Raw genomic sequence first — 27556 nt, forward strand, 5'->3', positions numbered from 1 at the left:
TCAGCCACACACACAGTTCAGACACCAGAAGATGGAAAATACTGCAACTTTATTCAATTCCATGTTGATACAATCCTCTACTGTACAGACAACAAGAATTTAGTACCTGAAACCCCTTCGCTTTAGCTGAGGTACACATGATCATCTGGAAGCAGACAACATCTATAAAGCTGGGAAAGTTATTACTGATACAGTATAAATGTGTTTTTTGGGGGGGGGGGCAATGACGCACAATTAAGACTCCACGTCCTTGTAAAAGTGCTTCTTTAAGAGTTTAGGAAGATTTTCAGTACTTAACAAGCACACGCCCTAAACTGCTAACATTGTATTTACAGATACGTAAAAATGACACATGTGCAAGTCAAGGAGCATAAAGTATAATATTCTAGAAGTGAAAAGGTCATATCTTCCATCACTTAAAATGCATTACATTGAAAGAGCAAAAACATACTGTATAGTGTTACTGATTAACAATTACATTTAATCTAAAAAAGTAACAGGTTTGCATTGACTTTTGCTTTATTGTATTGGTGTAAACATGTTTTTCTCTTGTCCTTCATAAACTAATCCAACTCAAGCCACCATTTCAGCAGAGGATGAGGACGATCTGTAAGTGGAAAGTGAATGACTTCAATAACAGCTAAGAATATTTAACTATCATGATCATGAAGCTTATAAAGCTAATTTTCAAAGAACGGGATATATCTAAACCTACAAAAATATTATTTTAAAACTTGTTCTTTAATTGTAGGCAAGAATCAGACTTATTATAGTGAGAAAATACATTTTTGGACAGGTCTAGCATAATATCCGTCACAGATTTGTATCTCTCAGTGTTTTAGATGTGGCACTTGAACTTTTGTCCTCATAATGTTGTAGCTTCCCTTTCCATAAAAAAACAAAAATTCATGATGAGATGATTGAAGTGATTTTAGTCTTCCTGACCATTAATGTGTCTGCGTGTTTACTGTTTGAGTTACTTTGTACAAAATTAATACTTTAAAAGCAGACGTTTATCGGCATGAAGTGTTGACATGAAATCTACTTTAAAAATTACTGGTCTGGAAACTATTGGTCATTAAAGGCAATTAGAATCACCCACATATTGTATCACTGTTCAATTAAGAAATGGCAACATTCTTCACCCTTTTCTAAAGGGAAACGAAAACTCATCAAGAGACCACTATTAGCTGCTTTGCTTGCGAAAAGACCTTGCTTATACAATACAGAGGAAGGAGATCAATAAATGTAATGCATCAACATGCATTCAATTTAAAACACCATAACAGTTCTGTAAAACCTAGACGCCAGTCTGAAGCAGCCCAGTGAGACGGTCCGCTCTCAGTACATTTCTGTGCCTCAGAAAACAGACTGACTCTGAGAACAAAGGAGAAGACAGCACTCAACAGGCCTTAATAATTATTTATAATCACAACTATCCTGTACATTGTCCCCCCCTTCCCGAAATAATTGTAGATGTCTGATTATACTGAAACTGAAGCCTTAAGAAAAGTTTAGTTTTTGTTCAGTCACATAACCCTGTTTTTGACAGACTCCTCCATGAAAGTCAACCTGCACACGGCTCACTTTCACAGGAACAAGACTTGCCAAGAACTTCGAAGAACAGGATGTGAAGGAGGTCAATGTCTCACCTGCAGCACAGCCTGCTGAGCCCCTGCTCCCCCACTGACACTGACAGTAGCATCAGGCTCCAGACAGGAAACACTGGAGCCCCCAGCGCAGCACAGAGTTGGGGGGGGGAGCTCAGGCAGCGGAGGGGGGCATATAATCGACTCCCAGGCCACTGCTCCCTCAGCCTGGGCATCAGAAAGCCTGGGCCTCCTGCAGCAGAGCTGGAACACTTCTCTGGGAGAACAGCAAGACCTCATCCTAGCTATTAAATATCAATTTAATTTACAATTCTTTTTAATTGAAAAAATAAGACCTCATACAAAACAAGTGCAGATGTATCTTCTTGAAGATACTCTACTACATGTCTGCCTAGTAATATCCTGAAATAAGAAGACCAGCTCCTGTCAAAGTTCAGCTCATGTTAACCTTAAGTCACCTGAAAATCTCCAGCAGGATGGCTGTACAGTTAACAGAAATACAGACTGGCTGATGACTGAATTCAGAGTTCTTGAAAAGCGATTTTTAAACATCATTGTCTTTCTTGACAAGATGCTGTACAATGAATCAAAGAAAAGAGCTTAACATTAACACAGCTCCAGTACCCACTGGGACACTGCACATTCTTATTTTATGTATTGAAGACAAAAGTTGCCCACATCAGCACTACAGCCCATCGTTGTAGCCTGACTATTTAAAATAGTCTTTACTTCAAGTGAACAGCGCTCGTAACTGATGAAGGTGCAGGATTGAGGCATATAACTCTTCCTATAGCAAAATTAATTTGAAAACTCGAAATAAGCAGTTTTGATCAGAAAAAAACATCTTTAAAATGATAATTTAATACATTATTGAAAAATATCTAACATAAATACGGTACAACAGCAATTGAAATGTTAGTTTTCAATGTCTATATATATTTTTTTTATCTGAGTGAAACAAACCCCTTGTGGATGTAAAGGTTTCCCACTTGACTGCGAAGCTGGGGCACTTGGCGAGGGAGCTCTGCTAACACCTGGAACAGAGCCCACCCACACAGCTGTCCCCAGCGTGACTGTGCTCGACCTGGCCTCACACACAGACACGCCTCTCCAGCGCCTGTCCCCCAGCTCTGCGCCTCAGCGCAGTGACAGCAGTCCGTCTCTTCGCTGCAGCACGGCGGCTGTCCCCAGTCCTCCTCCCGCGTCGGCCCGCCCGCTCTACCTCTCCGCGCTGATCTTGTAGCGCAGCACGAAGTAGGCGATGACACGGAGGGAGACGAAGAAGATTCCCAGCACGAGGAAGTCCAGGTACAGCTGGGCGTTCTCCACGTCGAGCTCCTTGAGGATGGCCTCCGATTTCTGAAAGTGGCAGGTGTCGTCTTGGTCGCAGTGCAGGTCCTCGCGGTCCAGCCCGTAGATAGACAAGATGACCCCCTCGAAGCCGTATCTACGCAGGACACGGGACGGCAGGCTTGTGTTACCGACAGCCACGGGAACAGGGCTCAGGCAGGTTCGGGCTTTTGACAACTACAGCACGTGCACCATTGAAAAGCAAAGGGGGCGGACTGTTTTGACAGCAAAGATGTGCAATGCTGGACTGATAGCAGGAAGCAAGACAGAAGACAACTGAAGACATAGATGTGATGCACAAAGCAAACTTACACCTCCCTGATGTTTCAACTCCTCCACTGTCAATTGACTAAAACTGAAGGCAGAGCAGCACTGCTGGACCAAAGCTTTGGATCAGATACTCACTTGACAACTTAATGATTGATGTTATGTGAAGCCTTGGACATTTATGGCTTTTTTTATGAGCAGGGGAAAAGTATGGGCATAGCATATCTCAAAAACTGAGTAGTTTGAGTAAGGAATAGGTCAGCATAACTGAATTACAGAATGAGTAACAGCTGTTCAGACAAGGCTAAAACATTCATCTCTACTTCCACCCTTAATTCACACTAGGTCTCTCACCTGACATAGGAAATGTAGGACATCCACTGGAGGTATTTGGGAATAGTGTCGAAACTCACAAAGAAACCAGAGAACAGGAGTACAGGGATGGCAGTCACTGGACCAATGAATGTCGCCACCTTCAGGAATAAAAGGGGAAGACGTTGGTCCTGGGGATGAAAACTCCTGGTGAGCTGTTCCTCACTGCTGCTGCACAAGCTGCAGGACACTGCTGGGCACAGGGTCTGTGTCGAACTTCCACCCCTGGTGCCGAAACACTCCCTCCCTTTTCGGGGGGGAGTACTCAACTACTTCCTTCACCGGGACAGGTAATAGGTTTATTCCATGCTGAAAAAAAGAAGAAAGAAAATACAACGTTTCGGCCATGGAGCCTTCTTCACCTGAGGAAGGCTCCACGGCCGAAACGTTGTGTTTTCTTTCTTCTTTTTTTCAGCATGGAATAAACCTATTACTTGTTCCTTTGCAGCCTGCGCGTGCTGATGCAACTCCCTACCTGAACTACTGCTCCCTACAACGTTTTGCATTTTTATTTTAAATACAACAGGTTAAGCCCATATTGTGCCGCCACTGAGAATCCTGACGGTGTCCTGAATAATCCTGAATAATGGGGCTCCTAATGATTGAATCAGCAGGACACCACTCTCCCGGTGCTCTCGCCCTCGCCTGGTCGACAGCCCGTGCTGCGGCGGGTTACCTGCAGAGACGTAGAAGCAGCTCCTATCAGCAGCCCCAGAGACTGCGCCACCAGTGAGGTCATGGTCCCCAGTGCGGAGAAGAGGATAAATCTAAGGGCGTCGGAGGGCTGCGAAGTCATCCAGTACACTATGCTGCAGTACGCCACTGGAAATATTATCTAGAGGAAAGACATTCCCCGCAGCTCTCAGGAAAGCTGTGATCTCCAGCAGGAAAAACAAAAAGAGCTTCTACTTTCTTTAACATATTACTGTGTGTACTAGGTATGTACTACATACTAGAAGTATGTACAGTGCTAGTACTTCTTGAACTTTTGTAATGGAGAAAAGATTTATGATGAATAGTTTCAGTTTGTATTACTGAGTCTAAGTTGCACCACAGACTGTATAGGGAGAACAGTTTTTAAAGCCTGATATTACACGGTTCAAAACCGAACACCTCTTTTGACAAAAGCTACATTTTGAGGACTGTTGAAATTACGAGCACTTTATAATGTTTCCATCTCCCTGTGTTTTTTGGTGAGTGGGGGGTACTTACATCTTCTGTAATAATCTCATGTTATGAATAGCAATCATACTAACAATCATAAACACATACTACAGCACACCATCACAGGTTTCGGGAACAGTACTCATCCTTCGGGAAATGGTTACAATCTGACGGGGCGAGAAAGGCGAGGCTCACCTGGAAGGGCACATCAGCCATGGTTTTAGCAAGATAGTAGGCCTTAAGGCTGTACCAATAGTTCAGGTGTTCTCTGAGAAACACCCCCATCTCCAAGGGAACTAAATAAAGAAACGGACAAAAGGGAGAATAAAGTCAATAGCGCGCAGAATAACGTGTGTTTCAATCAAACAGGGAATGGTGCTGCTTTCTATTGCTTTGAAATATACATTGGATTTTCTATTTTTTGCTTTATTATTCTCTGTCTTCACCACCGCTACCAATCAATTGAATGAAAAATGGTTCACGTGCTGTAAGCCTCTTCCAACACTTGCGTTTTAGGAATGCGTGACCTTCGTCTGAACTGAAATGAACGGAAAGGACTTTACCCCGAGTCCGAATGCATTTTCAAGTATTTTCCACCTAATTAGATGAAAAATGCACAGCTCAAGCTGATTAAGAGATTGAATTCATCCGTCTGGCTTCAGCTGGCATGAATGATCTCGATCTTTGCTCCGTCTTTGCTGTGGTTGGTGTTAAATCTGTGTGAAGCTCTTGTGTTAACGCTGAGCACCGAGGTAGAGCAGAGCCTGCAGTTGCACTCACAGGTCAACACAGTGGGCATGAGCGCAGCGAACATGAGGAACAGCATCGAGAAGAACAGGAACCCCGAGTTGCTCAGCACTTTCTTGGCCTCGTTGCCGATTCCCAGGTACAGCAGGCCGATGAGGATGCCGATGCCGATGTGAGACGTGATGCGCAAGTGCGTCAGGACCTGGCAGACATGACAAGCCGCACCAAGAGACAGTCAGCCACACGCGACTCGCACAGACGTCACCTACTTCAGCTGAATCCTTTCTTCTACCACACCTGCAGGCCACAGCTAAATAACAACCCTTGGGGGAAAATGATGCATAGCCTTTTTTTTCTTTCCAACAAAGCTGGCATTTATTTCAGTGAGCTACACTGTCTACCCAAGAGTAAAACCTTATTTACTTATTACTAAGAAGTGGCAATCGAAAGTAATAGGATTTAAAGTAAAAAAATATGAATATAAAATTCATTAGGTATCCTTGAATCACTGCAGGTTAAGTAATTTACCATTGCAGTACTAAAAAATATTGATAAGGGATTTGGAATGATGGTACATTGTTGCTTGACTCCTGTCTGGACGTCAAAGGGCTCTGACACTGAGGGATATATTAGTGAGGATTACTGCATGCATATGTTGAAATAAATTGTGGAGGACATCCACACATCAAGAGGGTCTTCCAGAGTTCCTTCTGGTTCACGAATACAACGCCCTTTTCAAGTCAAAGAATCTTAATTAGAGAGGTTGGTGTTGCTTTCTGCATTTTTACTGAAATTGACAGTCCAACACCCCTGACAAACTACTGGCATTGACAAAATCCATGTCAGCCATTGAGGGATTTGAGGGACTGAACCCACACTGGATTCTGAGAGAAGCTGTTAAGTAAGTCCAGATGGAGAAATGAGATTCTCATAATGTTCTTGTTCGGGATGGACAGAAGAAATGTCCCTCTATTTCATTTTTCTCCGCATGGCACGTCCTTCTCAAGACGTCCTTCTTCTTCTTATTTAGATTTTAAATATTCGATGAGAATATACAAAGGCTAGAGACAAAAGGAGACAACTCCAGCTGTAAAACTGACTAAAGGACAAAGTCTCCTAATACGGGATCAATTTTGGAAATGAAGAATTTAACCCGCCCGTCCTCATCAATTTCCCTACGGGATTAATAAAGTCTTATCTATCTATCATGTGCTATCTTTGGTAAACACCTCAGACATTAGGAAACGCCATCTGACATCTGAATATACCAGGGCATCTGCTAATCCCTCAGCACATGGCTCCTTCCTTACCGAGTCTCTCATGATGCTCAGAAAGGTCCTCTTGAACAGGATGCAGAACTGAGTCAGACAGCTGGCTGAGAAACTGTGGCAGCCCTCTGTGGAGAAGGAATCCTGGGGGGACAAGACAGTAAAGCTGAACTAAACCCAGCCTGAGACTGGATAACATCCGCATTAAAGTCTCTGATCTCACTCATAAGGACATTAGAAAATATCATGCAGAGAACAGGCCCATGACAGCTGGTTATTTTTCTACCTGAGCTTTATCATGATGGCAAAGCACTTTATTCAACCGATTAATAAATCGGTGTAAAGAAGTTGTTTTTTGTGGGCAGAATAGCAGATGGGTCTTCTGGTTAGTGATAGGTTCTCTTTCTCATAGTTCACAACAGCCGTGCTTTCTTTTAACTTCAAATGATACTTTTTGTGTCATGGAAAAAAGTCTTGGACAAAATCCGACACCTCCACCCATCCTCCCCACTGGCCGTTACCTCCTCAGAGGGTTTCTGCCAGAGGAAGGGGTGGAGAGACCCGTCCCCACTGAGCTCAGCCTTGTAGTCCTTCTCACACTTCCTGTCCTGCACAGCCTTCACCAGCCGAGAGGTCTGGTCTCCGTATTCCCCCGACGCCACCTCCATCACTGCACACAACAGGGACAGAGAGCAGTCACAAGGAGGAGGCTCTGCTGGAGTCACACAAGGGGCCAACACATCAGCCCGGGAAGCAGAGGGGGTTTAAGAAAGATTTGAATGGATGTTTGCTCCCTCTTGCATTAAATGAAAGAAAGCACGGACCCAACAGTACCTGACGTTGCAGACGACGGTGACCGTTATTTCCATTTGTAATTTCTTTAATAGCATGACCGCCTGCATTGTATATTCAGAGTTTAAAGGCACGGGTCATTATCAAGTTAATGGTGGTCTTATGATGTAATTGTATGTAAGATATTAATACTTTTACAAAATTAATAGATGTTTTTTTCCCCAAACAAATCGAATACAATTAACATAAATGTTTTTTTTAAAAAACGGCCATACTTTAAGCTCCCTGAAAGACTTATGAGTAATTACAGAAAAAAGTAAAAACGTGCTTGAAAATTTAATTTTATTTTATGCATATGCTTCACATCATTGTTTTAACTAGAAAGGTTTAAAAGGTTTAAGAAACGTACAGTACACGTCACAGGCCCCGCAGCACATAAAAGGACCGGAGAGATTCTTACCGAAGTCCGCAGGGTTGTGGTAGGTGGGGCAGTTCAGTCCAAGCTCCCTGAGGTATGGGACCAGACTGGACACCTTTCCCTGGTAAATGCATTGCCCATGGCTCAGGACATATAGCTGGAGATCAGACAGATGAATTAATGAATAACACCATCCTGACTGTGGATGACTGAAAGGGAACCGCAACGCTATTTTTATATTTCTGGGTTAGAAAGAATCGGCATTAATGAGTGCACTTCAAACCACAATAAAAGCAAAATGTACACAGTAACATGTAAAACCTCCAATTTACATCACAAAATAGATTAAATTTCAAGGTATGCACAGTACCATATTGTCAGAACAATGAATCTCAGCCATCAAAACTTTAGGTGACATGAACTGGGCCACTGTAAACAAGCAGGCTTGTGAATACATCTCTTTTAATCCAATAGGAATATTATTCTTGATTTTGATATGGTTTTGCCAACAAATACAACTTACTTGTTAACTCTGCATGCACATCACGTTGAAACATTTCTGCAGTGAAACATCTGCTACACCACCTGTACTTATTCGGTCATAGGTTATATTACATCAGTCATTACAGTAACTACTGAGCAGGAAGGGCTGCTTCATGTCGCAATTTGCAATAATTCTCGCCCGGGGCGAGACCAGGGGTTTGTGACAACGCAGTGACATAAAGTACTTTCACAAAGTTCACGATTTTGTGCTTAATTCTGAATGTGTCGAGTTTTGAGATACCCTCAACTACATTATTTTGTTACTGAGATTTAATTACTGGTTTGAGAAATTCAGGGTGTGGTTCTGCTTGAAACCCAGTGGCGCTCCAGTGATCACAGTGGTTACAGAAGAGCTGTGGCTGCAATACCTTGTCGAACAGCTCGAAGAGCTTGGCACTGGGCTGGTGGATGGTACAGATGATGGTTCGGCCTCCCTGCGCCAGAGCTTTCAGGAGGGAGACGACCTGGAAACACGAGGAGCTGTCCAGACCGCTGCAGACATGGGGGAAGACAGAGGAACACTCTTGGTGATATGAAACAGCACATTTCCTGCGTAGCAAAATGAATCCACTATCCGCTGTTAATACCCAGTACTCATCTACTGATAAAACTGCCCCTCTCTAGGGTTCTAGAATCACTGTTTTAGACAACAAAGTCCTCTTCAAACCACAGACAACAGAGACACTCCTGTTGAAACTCCAGAAGGTGATGGTATAGACTTAGCTGTCTTGTGATCTTGGATTAATTTATTCAGCAGTGAGGGAAGTCACTTCCTGTGGTGCAGGAGTGATGCACAGCAGTAAACGCTGGGAAAAAAAACGTGTATTTATACGAGGCCCATAGGTTAACTGAGCAGCACAATCTGGGGTACGATGTACCCCTCAACTTTCATTTCTGAGCTCCAATTGAAGCAGGAGGGTAGAGCCAGCTGACATCATGATGGCCTTACAAGTGCCTCTTATTGGAACGCGTTTCTGTCTTCTAATAACTCTTATGAAAATTGATATAAATAAACCACATGCACTACTGTGCAGCATAAATGCAGTTCTTAATAAAGGACTTGTGTTTTTATGAGTGGGCAATTGCATGCTATTATTTCCATGTATCTTCCAGTGTGTCCCAAGACCTCAAGAGCAGAGCAAACTGACCTAGTGGGCTCGTCGAAGAACATCACTGGTGGGTTATTGATCAGCTCCAGGGCAATGGCCAGCCGCTTCCTCTGCCCTCCGGACAGGTTGGCCGTCCGCGTCTTGGCACATTCAAGCAGACCCAGAGCTGTCAGGATCTCTTTCACCTGCCACACCAAGGACCAGCGTCAACAAAAAACAGCTGCCGAGGTCAACAGCGTCCTGAACCTCCTGCTGCTCTGTGTCCACAGTGACAGGCCGGACGAAGACCAGGGGCTTACTTGGACATTCAAAACTAATTAATGTCAATGTCTTATATCAAATACAGACTTGGCAGATCCCTAATGGTATTGAAAACTAGTACAGGTACTAGCATTGAAAATCTATAAGAGTGGTGCACCAGCTTTCTCAACGCTATAAGATTTCATGTCAAGGACTTTGCGGTAAAGTCATATTCAGCCACACAGGAGCTCTTACCATCTCTCTTCGGCCTTCATCTTTCTCTTGAAGTTTGAGGTTAGCAGATACCTGGAGGGTCGGGGCATGAAAACAGTTATGAACCCAGGGTGTGGGATGTTTTGCACACAAAACGCTTTATTTCTCCCAAGTGAATGAAGCCCTCAGCTCCAGGAGCCTTAGAGTATAATTGCAATTGTCGTTACCACGTGCTAAACCCTTCAAACATAGTTATCGATGTGCAAAATGATGATGCCTTGTATTTAAAAACTTAAAACATATCAGCAAGGTATGAGTGAATCCTTGTGGAAATCATGGTAAAAAAGCGACGTGTCTAATTAAAGCACAGATAACATTAGCCACAGCTCAAACAAACCAAAAACCTGAACATGAGGTAAGAACAGTTACAAACAAGAGGAGACCATTCAGCCCATCTAGCCCAGCTGGTAGCTAAATGTGGTGAAGAGCTCAGCTATTTCCAGAGGGAAACCAGGGTAACAGCTTCAGCGAAGTCTGTGTGTGAGCAGGCAGACGCGCGTGAGGGGTGTGAGCCCCAGTGACGCCCCACACCCCCCTGCCAGCTCACCATCATGGCCTCCTGCACTGTCAGGTGTGGGAGCAGCATGTCGTCCTGCATAATGTAGCACGACACCTTCCGGAAGGATCGGAGGTCACGGGGCTGCCCGTTGATCAGGATCTCACCCTTCATCCCGGTTTCCCTGCGAGACGGCGGAGGAGAGATCAGGAAAACCTCCCCGCTTCCGAGGGACACTTCAAGACTCCGCAGCCATGTGGAGGGAACGGAAACTAGCACTTCCTTCACATCGGACCAACAAGGAGCTGTCAGGCGAGTCCTTAAAATACTTTATATCCTTTCACTTCAAAAACAGAAACAATCTCTTGCATTCAAACAACAAGCCTACATCCATGGGTTGAGAATGAAAGGACAAGTATTAGTCTATGTGTTGCTGTATGTTATGATACCAGCATTTGGCAACACATTACATATTCTTATTTTGTCAGTGTGCACTTATCAAATTGAACATGCTCATTTTAATTGTACAAACTAGTACAACCAGCTAGCTGGACCTCTTCTGTCTGCTGTACTGACCTGTAGCCAGCCAGGATGTTCATGAGAGTGGACTTCCCGGCCCCTGAAGGCCCCATGATTGCCACCAGGCCTCCGCTGCTGAAGTTCCCAGAGATGCCTTTCAGCAGGGTCTTATATCCTGAAACAGACAACAGAAACTGGAGTGAAGAGTCGGCCCTTTATTAAAGAGGAATGGGAACCGAAGTCCACTCAGTACCTGCTGGAGTGTCTGTCCCATGACAGTGTCTCTTTGTTCCAGTAAATGGAGCATCTGTTGTCAACACCTACACCATGTGAAAGGGCTTGTGTGGTTTCTGTAGCCTCTGGATTACCCACTTTCTCTTCACGTCCACGTTTGGACTCGCCCGTCAGCTAATTTAAATGTATTCTTTAATTCAGGCCTCATCTCCCAAATTTGCCTTCAATACAACCGTGAAAAAAATGTACCCCAAAGAAGTCTCAAATTTACTTCGACATTTAGACTGAAAGACATGTTTGTAGTTGCAGAAAAATCAGCTTTGTGCTTAAGAGAACCACAAAAACATCCTTTAAAAAACACAATATAAACATCATTGGTACAGAGGGCATACATCAAACGGTGCAGCATTTTTTCCTAATTCAATTTTATTTACTTACTCATTACTTTTGCATTTACTGTAGCTAAAAGAGGTCAAACTGCCAGAAAAAAAATGCATTACAGCACAAAGGTTATTTCAGCAATGTCTGTATAGACATATTGATCACATTGCACAGAACGCTACTATTCACTTAAATCTGCTGTTTATCTAGTAAACTACACAGCAAATTTCCATTGCACTCAAAATTACATAAAATGTACAGAATATGACATCAAATTAATTACATAACTACTGGTGTATTCAGCACGTTGCAAATGCTTCCTGTTGTCTATATCTAAACATGCTAAATGTTGTCTATATCTTTTATTTTTTTCACAACACTTCCTTTGCAGATTATAAAAGTCACGACAACATGCTCCACAAGAGCCACTAAGTATATATATAGTTTGATCTTCAGATAAAATAACAGCAGTGATATCCCAAACCTCCCAGACAGAACAGTTTGCAGAGCTCTGTTCGGTTTGTAAAACAGGAAGCTTGCGTCCTTCACATACAGAGGGCCAATGCAGGCTGAGATGACCAACAGTAACCTGCGATTTGACTAATGCATGCTGCACAACATTAATCCCGGTGACTGCAGTAGTTCCCAGCCTAATTGGATTTTCACTATAATCTGTCAGAGCGATACACAAATATCTCCGACCTCTCCTGTCCTTTTCGATGGAGATTTATTCTCACTGCGGTCTCACAGGCTTATCTCAGGGAACACCTAAGACGCATCTCAGCCCGTTAAAGCACCTGCTCTACAGACGGACAGGTGAGCCGCATAGCAGGCAGCGCAGGGCAGCACTGATGAATGACGGAGATCCGAAAAGCCGTTTCAGCAAAAACTACTCAAATAGAGGAAGGTAGTTTTTTACACCTTCCTCAAACATGGGCGCTTGGAATAGTCGTCCCGCAGACCAGGAGAAGAGTATTATTAATTTATCCAATTATTTTGGAGCATTCTTTAATTAGATGTAATATATAGGGAATAAAAGAGCATAACTAATGCGTAGATACGGTTTTGGAAACCGGTTTCTTTCTGTATATGTCATTATATATAAACACAACTTTTACAGAAAAAATATTTTATCTTTACAAAAAGTGGGACACTGCAATCATAAGCTTTTTTGGTAGCTGACCAGCTTTCTGATCATTAAACAGTTCGTTCTTCCTAAAGTGGTGCATTTGTTGTATTAGTTACCTAGCTTAAACAAATGCAACTCAGCCTGGCTCTGCAGGAACATCCACTCTTGGCAGTATGATCCACTCTTGGCAGCATGATATAAACTTCACGACTGAAAAGCTGGTTGTTAAAGACTAGATTTCAAGACCTTTTCATACTATTTCATAAAAGCAAAGGGCAAACTCAGGTTATCTGACAAGTGGGGTCATGCACTGGGGCAAACAATGAAGGTCATGGCAATAACATGACATTTGAAATACGTTTTTTCCAGAACAGCAGATTTGACTGCTACAGCTGGAAACTAAGGTTGTGTTACTGAAAAGGATAAGCACATCCTCCGTCAATCAAATGCATACTGTCTGTACAGATCCTCTAGAAATCATTTGGAACTATGTTGCTATCATTATTTGCACAATAGACAACAGAAGCAACAGATCAAAATAAATGACTATAGTGCAGCATAATATGTCAAAGACCTGTTTAATTCTATTGACATCTTGAATGTCTACATCCTAAGCAGACTGTTCCATATTATTAACATCAGTTATATTCTCTGCTTCCGTTGTGCATTTCACTCACACTAAATCATATTGCTCTCTGTTGAAACAAAAGACCTGCAAACCACCAACCAGGTAAATTCCAATACCATTATGCAATGTTAGCGCTAATCTTCAAGGATCAGTTTGACCCCCAGTTCATGCAATTAAGCTATGTCTGTCCCCAGCATGTTTTATGTTTTATTGTATGAGTAACTGTCGAAATGCACAGCTCATCTCTTTTATGCTAAGTGGATTTTTTTCTCCCGGGAAACTGGATTAATAATGAACATTTCAGGAAGATGCGATTTGTAGAGTATACACAAAGGTTATGAAATGAGGATTGCTCATTGTCATATTTGGCAGCTTTTTTACAAAAGTGCCTTCTGGCTAGCCATTCTTTAAATGGAACTATTTATTTAATCCAGTAAATGACTTTGTTCATTGATGCCCCTGTAGTTCCTGCGGCAATACAGTATTTGTTTGCCAAGCATTCCCTCACCCTTCTCCAACCTGAGCAGGACAACCTTGAACTACCAGGGGTGGTTCTCTACGGCAGAGGTGATACTCATAGAAACGCAGATTTCTAAAAGACAAAAAGGTGGAAACGTGGGCCATGTCTGTCATGTCCGGATGGTGGCACAACTGGTTTGGCTGTAGAACAGACCCTTGCAAAGGCAAAAGCAAACAGAATGATCACAGGATTAATCTTTCCTAGGCTGTCTGCATTTTCTTACACCGCGTCTCCAAAGAGAAAACACAAAGACCCTGGCGGTGCACGTCTGTAAGGTCCTCTTCATTTGTTAGCACTGCAGAAAAATGCACAGAATGCACAAGGCAGTTACAAAACACAGCTTAACAAGTGAGAAAAGCCTTGACTGTACCACTTACTGCAAAGGGAAGAATGACAGCGAGTGCCTCCATTTCTGCCCCAGCCCACACATCTTTGACAGCATAATGCCAGTAGAAAGGTATGTTTCATTGTCAGAGCCCAATACAAAGATGAGCTTCAAGGTTTAGCCCAAGGCAGACTCAATGCAGGTGTGTTACATCAGCAAGGTGTTGCTGTATCACTACAACACAGATCAGTCTCTAAGCTCTAGGGTGGAATGGGTGCCTGAGAACAGCATCATGTTCATTGACATTGACTTCACAGATACCATCTTGACTGCGAGTGAAAATGTCCATTACACGCATTTACATTGGAAAAAAGCTTGAAGACTCCAAAGCACTACAGCATGACAAACAATTAATGGAGCAACACTTTGCTAGAGAGTAGAGAAAATTAGGTAATGCGTCTAACAGCTATGTAGTCATACCACAGTCTGTAAAGTGAAATTATTAATCCCAGTATGGAAATTGTTTAATTGCACTTAACGCATACTGAGGAAGCTGTGTTCCCTAAGGTCTTCAGCAGTGAAAAACCATCTGTTTTCTTTTGCAAAAGCCTGGAGTTGAAAATATATTCTACAGAACTCAATGATTCTTCTTCAGCATTTTCCATCCCATTGGCTCTGGAGATAAAGCTGATTTTTAGGTTCCCTGACAGTGGGAAAAGAGAAATAAACAGAAGGATTTCAAACAAGAGGAAGCCATTCAACCCATCTAGCCCATTAGGGAGCTTATTGATCAAACAATCTTATCCAGTTGCTTCTTGAAAGATATCAGGGTATCGGCTTCAACAACATGGTGGGCAGTTTGCTGTATATTCTCCCTTCAAAATGCACCCTGAACTGCAAAGAATAATACTTTATCTCTATTTCTTCTGCGTAGCCCATAACCATTTCAGCATTTTGTGATTTGGAACAGCACTGGCATAAGAAGGTGTTGAAGCCCCACATATGGGTCACACGCTGGCCCACAACAGAGCTCAGAAACAAAGGAGGAAATGAACAGCTGGACTAAGCACATCAGCAGAGCAGCACTGTCCATTGTTACAGCAGATGTCCATGTCCTCCACCACAGGGACAGTCCAGCTGAGCTCCACCACCTCTCTTCCTGCCACTCAGCTGCCCATTCTACATTTCAGGCAAAGAAAAGGTCTTTTGTCTTTTTTCTTGTCGTTTGTCTTTTTTTAACTGCAGGGATGGACCAGGAAGCTCCCCACTCAGACTACCACAGAGCATCGTCTCAATGGCGGACTGCTGCCTCACCACGAGCGCAGTTTTCCAGCACCACTGAAACCTGACAGCACAGCCTGGCAGATGCATCACACAGAGTCCTACAGATTCAAATCACCATCATATCAGAGTGGAAAAATCAGAGCACGTAAGACTAAAGCCAAAACGTTTATATTTGCTGGCCAGCAGCCATATCACCCTGCATCTCACAACTGGCAGCCCACTGGAGCTCAGCAGGTGTGAGCCTGGTCAGTACCTGGATGGGAAAAACTAAGGTTGCTGCTGGAAGAGGTGTTAGTGGAGCCAGCGGGGGGTGCTCACCTGCGGTCCATGTGGGTCCTAATGCCCCAGTATAGTGACGGGGACACTATACTGTAGTGGGCGCCGTCTTTCGGATGAGACATTAAACCGAGCTCCTGACTCTCTGTGGTCATTAAAAATCCCAGGGCGTTTCTCGAAAAGAGTAGGGGTCTTACCCCCGCATCCTGGCCAAATTTCCCATTGGCCTTTACCAGTCATGGTCTCCTAATAATCCCCATATCTGAACTGGCTTCGTCACCCTGCTCTCCTCCCCACTAATAGCTGATGTGTGGTGAGCGTTCTGGCGCACTATGACAAGTTAACTTTCCTTAAATTGCCTTGTGTATGTAATAAAAACGTCTGCCTCTATTATATTCTAGATATTTCTATGCTTTATGCTAAGATGCATATTCGAAAATCTAATCCAGCCCTAACTCACTGTTTCCACTCCTACACTAGCTAGAGTTTAGCCTTGTATTTGTCTTATCTTATGTTCACAGTCAGTTTTCTCCCCAGTTCCCACAAGAGGATGCATTTCCCCTGAATCTGGACTGGAGTCCTGCTAACATGAACTTATGATGCAAAAGAAGGCTGCAGTCCAGTGATGGTCTGTTTAGGGTTTCAGAGGAGATGCATACTTATTGCTCTCCAATAAGCAGAACAAGACATACAGAGCATCGTTCAATAAGGCAACTGGGCTTCTTTTCTGTCTCAGAAGGAACGAAGGCTGATTGTGCTAACTAAGGTGTTACCAGGATTTGGAAGTGCAGCTATCAGGAGGGGTAGGAATGAGACTCAGGAGTACGGCCCATCCAACAGTACATCAGCCGATACGTAGCCATGCAAAACCCACATACATGATAAACCGAACACTCAATTAATAAAAGCAATCGAAGGGATGTTTTTTTTTAAATTTAGTGTCAATGGAGTTGCAAGGCTTTAGTTTTGTAGGTTTGTATCTTTAATTGGTGCACACAGAATAGCAGAGCTTCAGGGCTAATCTTGAAATCACACGAGGTCTGACAGCATCACTCACTCAAGCTTTGACAGAAAGGATGTTGTCAATCATACTGTGCCAAACACCGGTTATTACACAACAGAAGAGGAGCCTCCATTTATTCGCCAGTGCTTTGTATACCAGTTAACTCCAGAGAAAATGCAGAGAGATTGCACCTCAGCCCAGAACTGGCACAGCTGGTACACCTGTAGGAAGGGCTGAGCTATACTCTGAAGGCCTTGACAGCCGTAATTAACCAAACCCCCATCTTCCTATCTCCTTAAAAACATAATAGCACAAATAAAACTGTCCCACCTGACACACGTGCCCCTCCAATTCAAAACCACTCTCACTGCTGTGGCAAATTTAAAATATTTCCTGAGATAAATTCAATTTGTTTCAGGCCTTCCTGGATTTCTGTTTTGTGAATCTTCACCGAGACATTCGCTGCTGCTTCAGCGTGGCAACGTAGCCACCCCCAGGAGCGATCGTTCAGCTCAATGACTGTGTGACCCAAACCGGCATGTCACTTTGAGAGACAGCATTTCTCCCTTCTGGAAAAGATGCACTCTGACGCACTAGCAGAGTGGTCGAAGGCCATCAGTTGTTGAAAGCTGTAGGAATTTTATTTAAACATGCCAACACATTTAAATTACAGAGATACACGATTATGGCCAAACACTACCGTGCTGCCCAAGTGCATTACGTTTATTATTACGTACAACATACATTAAAAAAATGAGGTGCAGATGTGCACCAGTAAGGCTTAAGAGAGTCAAGAATAAACTACCCAGCCATGCTGATGAAGCCGATGCTCTGGCTTCTTTCAGGAAACAGCTAGATGAGACATACTAGATGAGAATTAACTCATAACTATTAACTAACAGGCAAGATGGGCCAAATGGCACCATTTCAGGTGGAACCATTCTGATGTTCGTACTCAGCTGACACCAATGAAACTATAAAACACGTCATTTTTGTCTCCTTTATAACTGTGGCATGATCTCAGATTGCCTCTCATATCAAGAACACTGACGTTAAAACAAATTCAACAATGTAACAACGTCTGGGTCTTCCGAGAGCTTGACATCGGACCATGTCATGTATTCAGTTAACAAACACAGCAATGAAGAGATTCCAGCTCACAGCATTACAACAGTCTTTTTGGCTAAAAGAAGACTGCTGGGAGTTGTCCAAGCAAGGAATGCCCTTGCTTTCTGCACTTGGCTACTTTCCACTAGTCTGTAATTGGCAAGGTGTCCATCTCTCCGAGCTGCAGTTAACGAGTATAGGAGCCTAGCACCTCTCAGATTGCTCCCCTGTCAAAGCTAGGATCCCACATTATCTGATAAAATGTGCCACGTTTTTGCTTTCAACAGCTTGGCAAAGGTTATTCAACGGCAAACAGCAAACCCCAACGCAGTTTCTAAAGGCTATTTTGAGCAATCGCGGAGAAGAGCAGCTTAGGCCGGCCTAAGTCGCAGGGCATTAAGCTTGGGGCACGCTTCAAAAGCAACACTTAGGAACATTATACAGAATGAGCTAGTTATTAATCCTGGAGTTTATGCAAGGTGACACAATCGCAGTCATGTGTTTCTCATTTACTGACGTGGCCTCGGTGAACTTTCCCGACTTCCATATCAGCTTACTAAAAGCACCAGTAATACTTCAGCAAGGAACTCTGCAGGAAAGAGTGAGCACCCCTTCCAGGATTCCTCTGCATATTACAGGAGTAACCAATTCATGCTTTCAACAGGCGTTCAAAGTGTTATTCTAAACCCCATGCCATTTCTCAGCTCAAGCAGAGTGACAGAAGCTCTCACTAGACTAACTCTAACTCTGCTAAAGTAGCACTAGCCATCCACATTATGTTCAGTGTTCACAGTAGCTGACACTTTTCTTTTCCCTTGTATGATCTGAACTAAAAAGAAGCAGCTGTGATCTGTGAAAGCACACAAGTCTCATGAATTTGGAATGGGCCTCCATTCCTCAGCTGTAGTCCATCAGAGAGACAGTGATGAAGATACTCCTAACAGATCTATGTAGCCCATTATGTGCACAACATACTGTGCAATAGTAAATAAGTGGACAGATCTATCAAAAACTAGGCTGCTACACTGGAATGTAAAACTGGGTCTACTATAGCTACTAACCATTCAGCTTAGTACAAAAAGCTGCTTTAAAAAAATAATGTTTTGAAAGCACTTATGTAAAACCGCATTTTAAAATTAGGAACTGTTTTAGGCTAAGCTGCCAGAAAAAATTCATGCCACAACAAAAATGTTCAAATATTGTGTGGGGTTTCTTGTTAAGTCTGTAGTAAATATTAAAAAGAAGTACATATTTCGCCAGTGAGTGTCCTTATTAGTTTTACTAAATATTTGTAGTCTGCTCTCTATTTCACAGACTACAGAAAGTGTTTCTCAACATTTGCACAGATGTAAAAATAACCATTTCTGTTTATGCAAGAGCTCACAGCTTTGAAAGTGTCATAAAAAAGTCCTTGCTGAAACAGCCCCAGCATGCAAAGCTCCTAACAAAGCACATACAAAATGGACAAAAAAAAAACAGCCACGAGCTATGAGACCTACTTTCCTTGTGATGCTGTAAAATAACACAGAGACGAAACATTGCACAGGTCCATCTTTCCTCCTCTCAGCATCCCACATCTATCCTAGCAACGAAAGAGCCAATCAGAACCTGAGTCTCTCCTGGCCCCGCCTGCCTGTGAAGGGGTTACTAGAGTTTGTTGACCGGCAGTAACCGGCTGGGAGCTGCTGATGCAGTGCTTTGCAGCAGCACACCTGCTCTGAAGAGATGAAGCTTTTCCATCTGCTTTGTCTTGTGGGTTACAAGAAATGCTGGAACAGGCCGGAGAATGGGGCTGAGGGGAGGGGGAAGGGGGCATTTTTGCTTTTTAAAATTCACTGTTTATTGCCTGGGAAGTGTCTTAATTGGGGTTAGGGTTAGGGTTAGGTTCATTCGGTTTGGCCGATCCTCCATCATCTCTTCCTACATCAGCACGGTGATAATACCCCAGAACGCAGAACGAGGCTCTGACCCAGTTCAACAGTTGTGTAACAGGAACAGAAAATACTCTGAGTACACACTGGAAAGTGTTTCAGTATCCTGTTTGCTATTGGTTATTTATCATTGTTTTGGTGACTTTAGGAACAAGGAGCACTCGGCCGGTGTTCTCAGGAAGAGTCAGTTCGCACATTTTCACCTGCTGTAGAGGTCCCTTTAGACCCAGTTAATGGTCACCAGAATGGAGAGGGAGCGGTCAGTGAAGCACCCAGGGCAGTAGTGGCTGGACGTCGTACACCTCTCCGTCCAAATCAAAGCATGATTTTAACTAACCGGTCTTCATGAAAATGCATCTGCAACTGCATTATTACAAAGAATGAAAGAGAAACCAAGCTCTGGGTGTTAATTTCAGCATGTTTACGGAGTTTCTCTTAGGTGACAGCATAGAAAGGCGCAAGAAAGCGACAACTGAATGCCAGGTTCAGAAATTTGCAATGCTCCCACGAATCTCCATGGAAGATATTTTTGAAACATTAATTTGAGTCTTTTGATATAGCAATATGAACAAATGCCCCTGAACAAGTGCTGGCACAGTGGCGTGGAGGCTGGCACTGCCAGTTCAGCACTGGGTTTACTCCTTTCATTATTTAGTGCCACCCAAGTGGATGGGCGCCGGCACTGCCCTTCATGTCGATGAAATGGAGATGGCTTGTCAACACTCATTAATATTGAGTTACCACAGCTGGCAGCAAAGAAAAACGATCTCAGACTCCTCTACACTACGCCGAACTCAGCCATTGGGAACTCAAACGATTCAAATGAGCTGAAGCTCTCTGACAGCACAGCCCATTCACCCAGGGCCGGCAGCAGGCCTCCAGTCCCACTGCTGACTACGGCACAGGAAGCAGGAAATACCCATGAGCTTCTCATCACACCACTGCATGTTGTCCACTTCAGCAGTTCTTTAAGAACTACACATGAAGGAAATTGCGTTTTAGTGCAAATTCCCTGATAGCTGGATACTGTCACAACTCTCACAACCTCTCCATCAGCAAAAACCCTATGTAACTTACTCTCAAGAAACCCTTCTTCAGACTGGATTTTCGAAATTCATTTTTTTCCCCCGACATCTGTGGGAGGCTGTGAATAGAGCTATAACGCTCCAGAGTTTAAAACACCCTGTGACTATCAACTGTGAAAAACAGCACTGGAGAACTGCGAAGAAGTGAGCTACGTAATGAAATAGAAATAAAACCTTTTCACACAGACACCATTTTTGTCCAGTATGTCAATGGCAGTAGAATCTGTTCAGAGATAATACTCAGTTAATTCAAAATGCCTCAAAACAATATCAAAATAATAACAGGACACAACTAGGAGAGCACCAGCATGTATTTATAAATTTGATCAGGTGTCACGTCTACTGTAAACCTACAATTAAATTGTTTGCAACTTGCAATTGTAAACACTGTGATTAAAAATGGGTAAAGATAAAAATGGAATGAATAAAAAAAATAAACACGATGTCTCTCAAAGCTCAATCTGTGGAGCTACAAGGCATCTGTTACACCGATGTGATCATTTGGAGAGCTTGGCTCAGTGCACTCAGAACAGTAAGGGGCTTCAGTCTATTGGGCGATGAAACTGTAAAGACGCCTCTGTCACTCAGGCATCTCAAAAGAAGTTATTATGTCACTCAAGACCAAGCGGGGCACACAAAGCTGGTGAAATCAGAGAAGTGCAGGAAAATATCCATGGGTTCAGGACCAAGTGTGACGGTATCTGGGTAATCTGATCTAGTTCAGAATCAAAGTCACTCGAAGGAGAATTACTCCTTGGCTAAATAGGCATTATTCCTGTTGGTAAATCTGCTTGGCTGAGCTCATCCAGCTCCCTGTAAGGAGCTTCTCCGCACCCAAGTGTGCTGGTTCACGCTGAAAAGGCCACACTGCAAAGAGACGAAGAGCAGCAGCAGATGACAGCAGCGGTGCGGTTATGTCAATATATCGGGTGTTTTCTCCACTATACTAGAGAGACAACGCTATCTGAACCAAATGAAGGTAGATGCTCACACATTGTACATTTCACAGGGCCCGACTCCAGGTAGAGCGTGTCCTACATAATGAGAAACTAAGATTGCACACACAAATGTACCAAACGTGACGCATTAAAACAAATCACGCGAGTTAAAAGCACAGGAGCTAAACAGAACGTGAATGAATGAATGCAGCAGTGCCAGATGTCATCGGTTTGACTTTGCCTTAAACAGTTAGTAGTGGGAAACTGAGGAAAACATTATATAATACAGTTTTCGTATTTATGGGACATCTCACACATGACCAACACGACAAGGGACCGACCTGTCTTTTGAACACAGTCAAAAAGTGACCCTAACTCCATCAAACTTTCAGTTATCTTCATTAATTCACAAGTCCCTTGAAAGACCTTATCTGAATTCAACAAACATCTTAAAGGCAGGAATGTGAGGAATATGTCTTTTGTAAGGTTATGATTTAAAAAACAGTTTAATGAAGATATATTTTACAAACCACATCTGACTTGCAGATGTGAGATGGGAGAGGTTTCTGGAGGCCAGCTGGGACATGGATATGCCTATCTTTAAGGCTGTCGTCTTTTCTAAAAGGCTGAGATATTAACAATCTGTGTCCCTGCTCTCAATTAGATATTAAATTCCACATGACATACTACATGAAATATAAGCAACAACAGGATCTAGCTGAAAGCTATTTCTGCAGCACAACCTTTAAAATCCGTCTTTAGACAGAATTATCTAACATGCACGTACTAGCTTTGAATTCAAAATTGCAATTGCATAATGTTTTTGTGATCATGTTCAGTGCACATGGAAATCTTATGCAATCCATTGAAGCTGTTTCATCAAACGATACATAGACAATAAATGTTGTGCTGAAAGGGCATGACATCTCTTTCTTAAAACCAGGTTTGAAACATTCTGTTTTGCCTCAGTTGGGGATATTTTAAAAGGTTCAAAACACCTTGACAACGGATACCTTTGCAACCCAATCAGTTTAGCATTCTTTCATGTTAAATCAAACCAAAACATCTTCACACAGCTGAAAGGCAAATGTAGAAAAGCTACACAACCCACTCTCACGTCTTATTGTTCAGTGGGCTGATTTCAGTTTCTTAAGACACAGTAGCTCACTTACAATCAACAGAACCAACTATAGTTCAAAGACTTGTCAAAAGGCTTGGATATAATTCTTTCTTCTGTGTGCTCAAAGAGGTTTAAAAACTGTGTGTGCAAGCACTGGACTCGTTGAGAACTAACAGCTACTTTCTCAGTTTCCCGTTAATGAGACTGGGTATTTCTAAAGCCGATTAATCTACAAATTGTGCTTCTGGTAGCTTTGTAGGGGCTGACACACTTTGATCAAGCAGTACACATAAAAAATGCCTTGTTTAGCTACAATAGAATGATTTCTCTTTCACTAATACCGCTTTTGCTTTCCGGTCTTAGTCCGCCAATAACTACTTTTTCAACACGTGAGCTAATAAACTAATGGTGCAAATCGGTGTGAGCCCAGGTCTCGCAGCGGACGTGAGCACAATGGCGAGTATTCAGGGTGAGGTCCAGGGACAGGCAGGAGGAGCTGCTGGTCTCGGATCGGCGCATTTACCTTTCTTCCTCCACCACTGCCCCTCGGGCACAGAGTAAGACAGGTCTTTGAACTCGATGCTGACCGCGGGCCTCCGCGGCAGGTAAGAGAAGCGCTGCGCCTCGGTCAGGCTGTTGTCTACCTTCTTCAGGTGTCCGTGAAGCAGGGGCGCTCGCTGGCCGCCCGAGCCGTTCGACACCACCTCGTCCACGGACACGCACACGGCCCTGGCGTCCAGCATCAGATCGGGCGGGCCGCTGGTGTTCTGATGAGAAAACGAGAAGGGCAAGACTAACCAACAGTGACACTGTACAGTAACTGCCTGACAATGAGCAGAACACCGATGTGTAGCCTACTGAGAGGTGCTGATTTATCACCCGCGTATGTACACTGTTCCATCCAGGGTGTTACACCTGGGCATGACGGATTATGGTTTCTTCGAGGTAAAGGGGTGATTTTCGTTTGAGGTTCTCCCATGAAACCTCTCCGTGTTATCTGATGCAGCCCAGGAGTGTGCATGCTCAGAAACAAGACCCCAATAATCCCCTCGCAGCCGCAGAAGGCGAGGGGTTACTATCGGGCAAAGTTTACTCTTGCGCAAAGACACGGAATCCGTTTAATGTACAGAACTCATTCTCCTGATTTTTCTAAATAAGACCCCGAGTTTAGGATTTGTCACCATCTGATGATGACTAGCTGATGTTATAGAGCTATATACACTATGTCGGTAGGGATCTGTTCATACGTAATACAGTGTGGTAAATACATGTTCCCAGCCGGACACACGCTTTTACGTGTGCAGTCAAACTGATCAAAATGAAAATAACAAATGCACTGATGAACAAATATGAGCATGGGTAAATATATACAAAACAATGGCGATGTTTTAATAGTATGCCATCGGACTCTTAAAATACAGCCCCTTGAATAGCCCGAATTACGCATTAATCCGGGTAAAATCAAAATAAATTATTTTTGAGTAAATGAAGGAAAGAGAAATATTTGCCATGAAAGGCTGACGAAAGGATGGGTTACTCGAGTTCATTCTTCTACTTCAGCTACAGCACAGGTGAGCTATTTAAGGCATCGCTGCAGAACATACAGCTCCGTTTTTATACGAACTTCATAAATACAGGAATTACACTCTATTTGCACGTCATTACTCGCAAAATGCCCCAAATTGCTAAATACAGACATTTACAAAGCACAGCAAACAGTGCCCTAAACCGGTGGTGATGATTTTGTGAGACAGGCAATCGCCAATTTTTCTGTTACCGCACCTGCAGCGAAGACGCATTAGAACTACGGTCCTGTCTCTTAGCCGACCGGAGGCATAGTAAATGAGGTAAACTTCATTCTCACCATGATGATGGAGTTCGTGACCGCTGTGCTGTTAACTGAAAAGGCAGCCATCAGACATGCCATTCCTTAGATACTCGTGAAATCGGTGATGCCTCGGTTTTTATTGCGCTCCAGCCTACTTGTGCATGAGGGCGCCGTTTCCGCGGTCCCTGCGATTTCGGATTAATTTCTCTGCGGGGAATAGCCTCCGGTCTGGGATGCGGATCGGCTGTGACTCCTCCGTCTCTCTCCTCAAACCCGCATGAAGTCCCTGTGTTATTGTTTACAAGCGGACAACCTGCCGCGGGGTTTATACCGTGACGTCAGGCCTATCCTGGCCGGTGACTGGGCTGCTGGCGCTGGGCAGGAGGGGCTCGTCTGCCGTCGGACCGTCCCGGTCCTGGAGCCCAAGTCCAGGCTCTGATGGGCGAGATCATACCTAGAGCTGCACCCAGTCAGAATGGTGGTGTTCACAGCGGGGTCCTGTCTTGGAGAAAAGTTGCGTGTGTGTTGAGGAGAGCTATGTGAGATAGTTCTTAAGGCAACGGGTCATCCAGCCGAAACCCCCCTTGATAAATTAAATTTTATTTTTTTAAGTATCTTTAGTTGTTAATAGAAATGTTTTGTGTGTGTGTGAGGTTTCACAGTGATCGTCAAAATCGTGTTTGCGTTTGGAAGTGACGCTAGTGTATGTTAATAGTTACGACGGGAAAACGCGCCTGGCCTGTATAAAGACTTTAAAATAGTCGCATTGAATTTTGCAAGAGTAGCATTTTTTTCAGAGAATAGCAGTGAAACAATAAACAAATGAGGCAGTGCAAAGCAGCGTGACGTTAACTTTTTGCTGGGCGTTACTGTTTCCTCTCGTAATACAGAGTGCTTTAAGTGGAGGCACCGCTATGTCAGCTGTTTTTTTTCCATCTGCGCCCTAAATAACCAGCACAGATTGACCTTTATTTGATCTGCTTGCTCCTTTACATTTTTATTTAACTGTTTCTGGAATTAGACCTGAAAAACTATTCTTTCAAAATACAACTTCAGACGCATGTTCCAAAGCGTCAGCATAGTGACCTGTAAGCGGCCTCTCCTCGACAAACTGTCCTGGTTATTTCTGATCAAACGCCTGTTCATAGTGAACAGTAATCACGAACAAACGCAGAAGGGAGTGTGAACAAGTTCCAAATGCTCCAACAAGGAACTGTTATTCCGTCTGCAAACCAGTTGGTTACATTTCAGAGTGGAGAGTTGACACCAATTCCAAATCCCATTCCGCGATCCGAGAGCTGAAAACAAATTTTAAAACCCGCCTCTCACAGAAAACTGAAATCGAGTATCCCGTGATGAGGATCTGGGCTGGAGCACACACCAGGAGACACAGCGGTCCAGCGGCCCAGGGCGGGGAACAGCTGTCTCCGCCTCAAGCACAGAAACAGATTATTCTGAACTGCTAATCCTCTGCTGCCCAGTGTCTAGTCTGACATTGAGATGAGCGTTAATTAAACTTGTCACCTGATAGGCCCATGCGAATTATGGAATTTGGAAAATGTCACCATATGTAACAGCTAGAGAGAAGTCTATTTAAGTCACGTTGACGCCTAGACCCACAAATCAGATTTAAAAAAAAATATTTGTTTCTTTTGATTCACATACTCTTTTTGTGTGATATTTTAGTAAAGATGAGTTTTTATCATCATATTGTAACGCAACGGGGCTCAGGCGGGCGCCCTTGCCGCATCAGGTCGGCCCCACACCGTCCGGGGCTCGAACCCGGGACTTCCGCGTCTCTCTGCAGCGACCTAGCCCCGTGAGCTAAAGAGAGATCTCTCTACAGCCCAGTAGCTGTAGTCCTCCTATCACAGGGAAGGGCGGTGACGTCACCTGCTCTGGTACGCCGGCTCTTACACAGTGCCTGTCGGCCGTAAGCGTTACAATATATAGTATAGTTGTAGGGGAAGAAATAAGCTTGGAGCAAAATATTTTGTTTAAACATAATGTTCTTTAGATATCTGAAAACAGCTATTTGTGCAGGGTGTATTTTTCCACTGCTTGTCAAACTCCAGTACCAACTCCAGCAAGGCCGTACCCTCCCCACTATCTGTGCTAGAGAATAACACCAGTGTGTGGGCAATGTGGCCTTCCTAATGCTCAGTTGGCTAGCTGCGTCAGCATGCGTAGGCTGCAAAGGATCAAGTAATAGGTTTATTCCATGCTGAAAAAAAAAGAAAGAAAACACAACATTTCGGCCATGGAGCCTGAAGAAGGTTGTGTTTTCTCTCTTCTTTTTTCAGCATGGAATAAACCTGTTACTTGTTCCTAATGTTCTCCATTCAGTTCGCTGGAGAAGCAGGCTCCCACTGCTGAGTGTTAGTGCTGTCCACAGTGGGCCCTAAGCTGAATTTCACTTCTCAGGCCTTAATTTCTTTCTGTTCTAGTGTTGCTTACAAGTGCTCTCAGAAGCAGCATTTGCAAACGATGCCATGACCCGCTTTGACCACTAGATGGCAACAGCAGCTTCAGTCTCTGCAGTGTCTGGTTTTGATCGATAAAGGGCAGCCGCTTTCTCACGGTGCTGCTCTCCGTTGGT

The 27556-nt window shown here is 43.6% G+C and overlaps 1 protein-coding gene across 4 annotated transcripts; it reads right to left on the minus strand.

Annotated features, from left to right (window-relative positions):
* Positions 1-32: 32 nt before the first annotated feature.
* abcg1 (ATP binding cassette subfamily G member 1) lies at positions 33-25277 on the minus strand. 4 transcript variants are annotated; one of them, XM_088921782.1, is made up of 15 exons: positions 24994-25277; positions 23653-23896; positions 11226-11343; positions 10701-10833; positions 10136-10186; positions 9680-9825; positions 8900-9023; positions 8031-8145; positions 7300-7448; positions 6821-6922; positions 5544-5712; positions 4959-5059; positions 4276-4434; positions 3582-3700; positions 33-3057 (listed from the first exon to the last, which is right to left on the minus strand). In XM_088921782.1, the coding sequence occupies exons 1-15, from the start codon at positions 25054-25056 to the stop codon at positions 2829-2831; spliced, it is 2022 nt and encodes a 673-aa protein (XP_088777908.1). In that variant the 5' UTR covers positions 25057-25277; the 3' UTR covers positions 33-2828. The 4 variants fall into 4 exon arrangements, with proteins under 4 accessions (XP_088777908.1, XP_088777909.1, XP_088777910.1 ...); XM_088921783.1 differs by having other exon boundaries at positions 25113-25211; XM_088921784.1 differs by lacking the exon at positions 24994-25277 and adding an exon at positions 24912-24946.
* Positions 25278-27556: the final 2279 nt, after the last annotated feature.

Source organism: Atractosteus spatula, chromosome 7 (genome assembly GCF_055471065.1).
Source record: "Atractosteus spatula isolate fAtrSpa1 chromosome 7, fAtrSpa1.hap1, whole genome shotgun sequence".
Classification (NCBI taxonomy): domain Eukaryota; kingdom Metazoa; phylum Chordata; class Actinopteri; order Semionotiformes; family Lepisosteidae; genus Atractosteus; species Atractosteus spatula.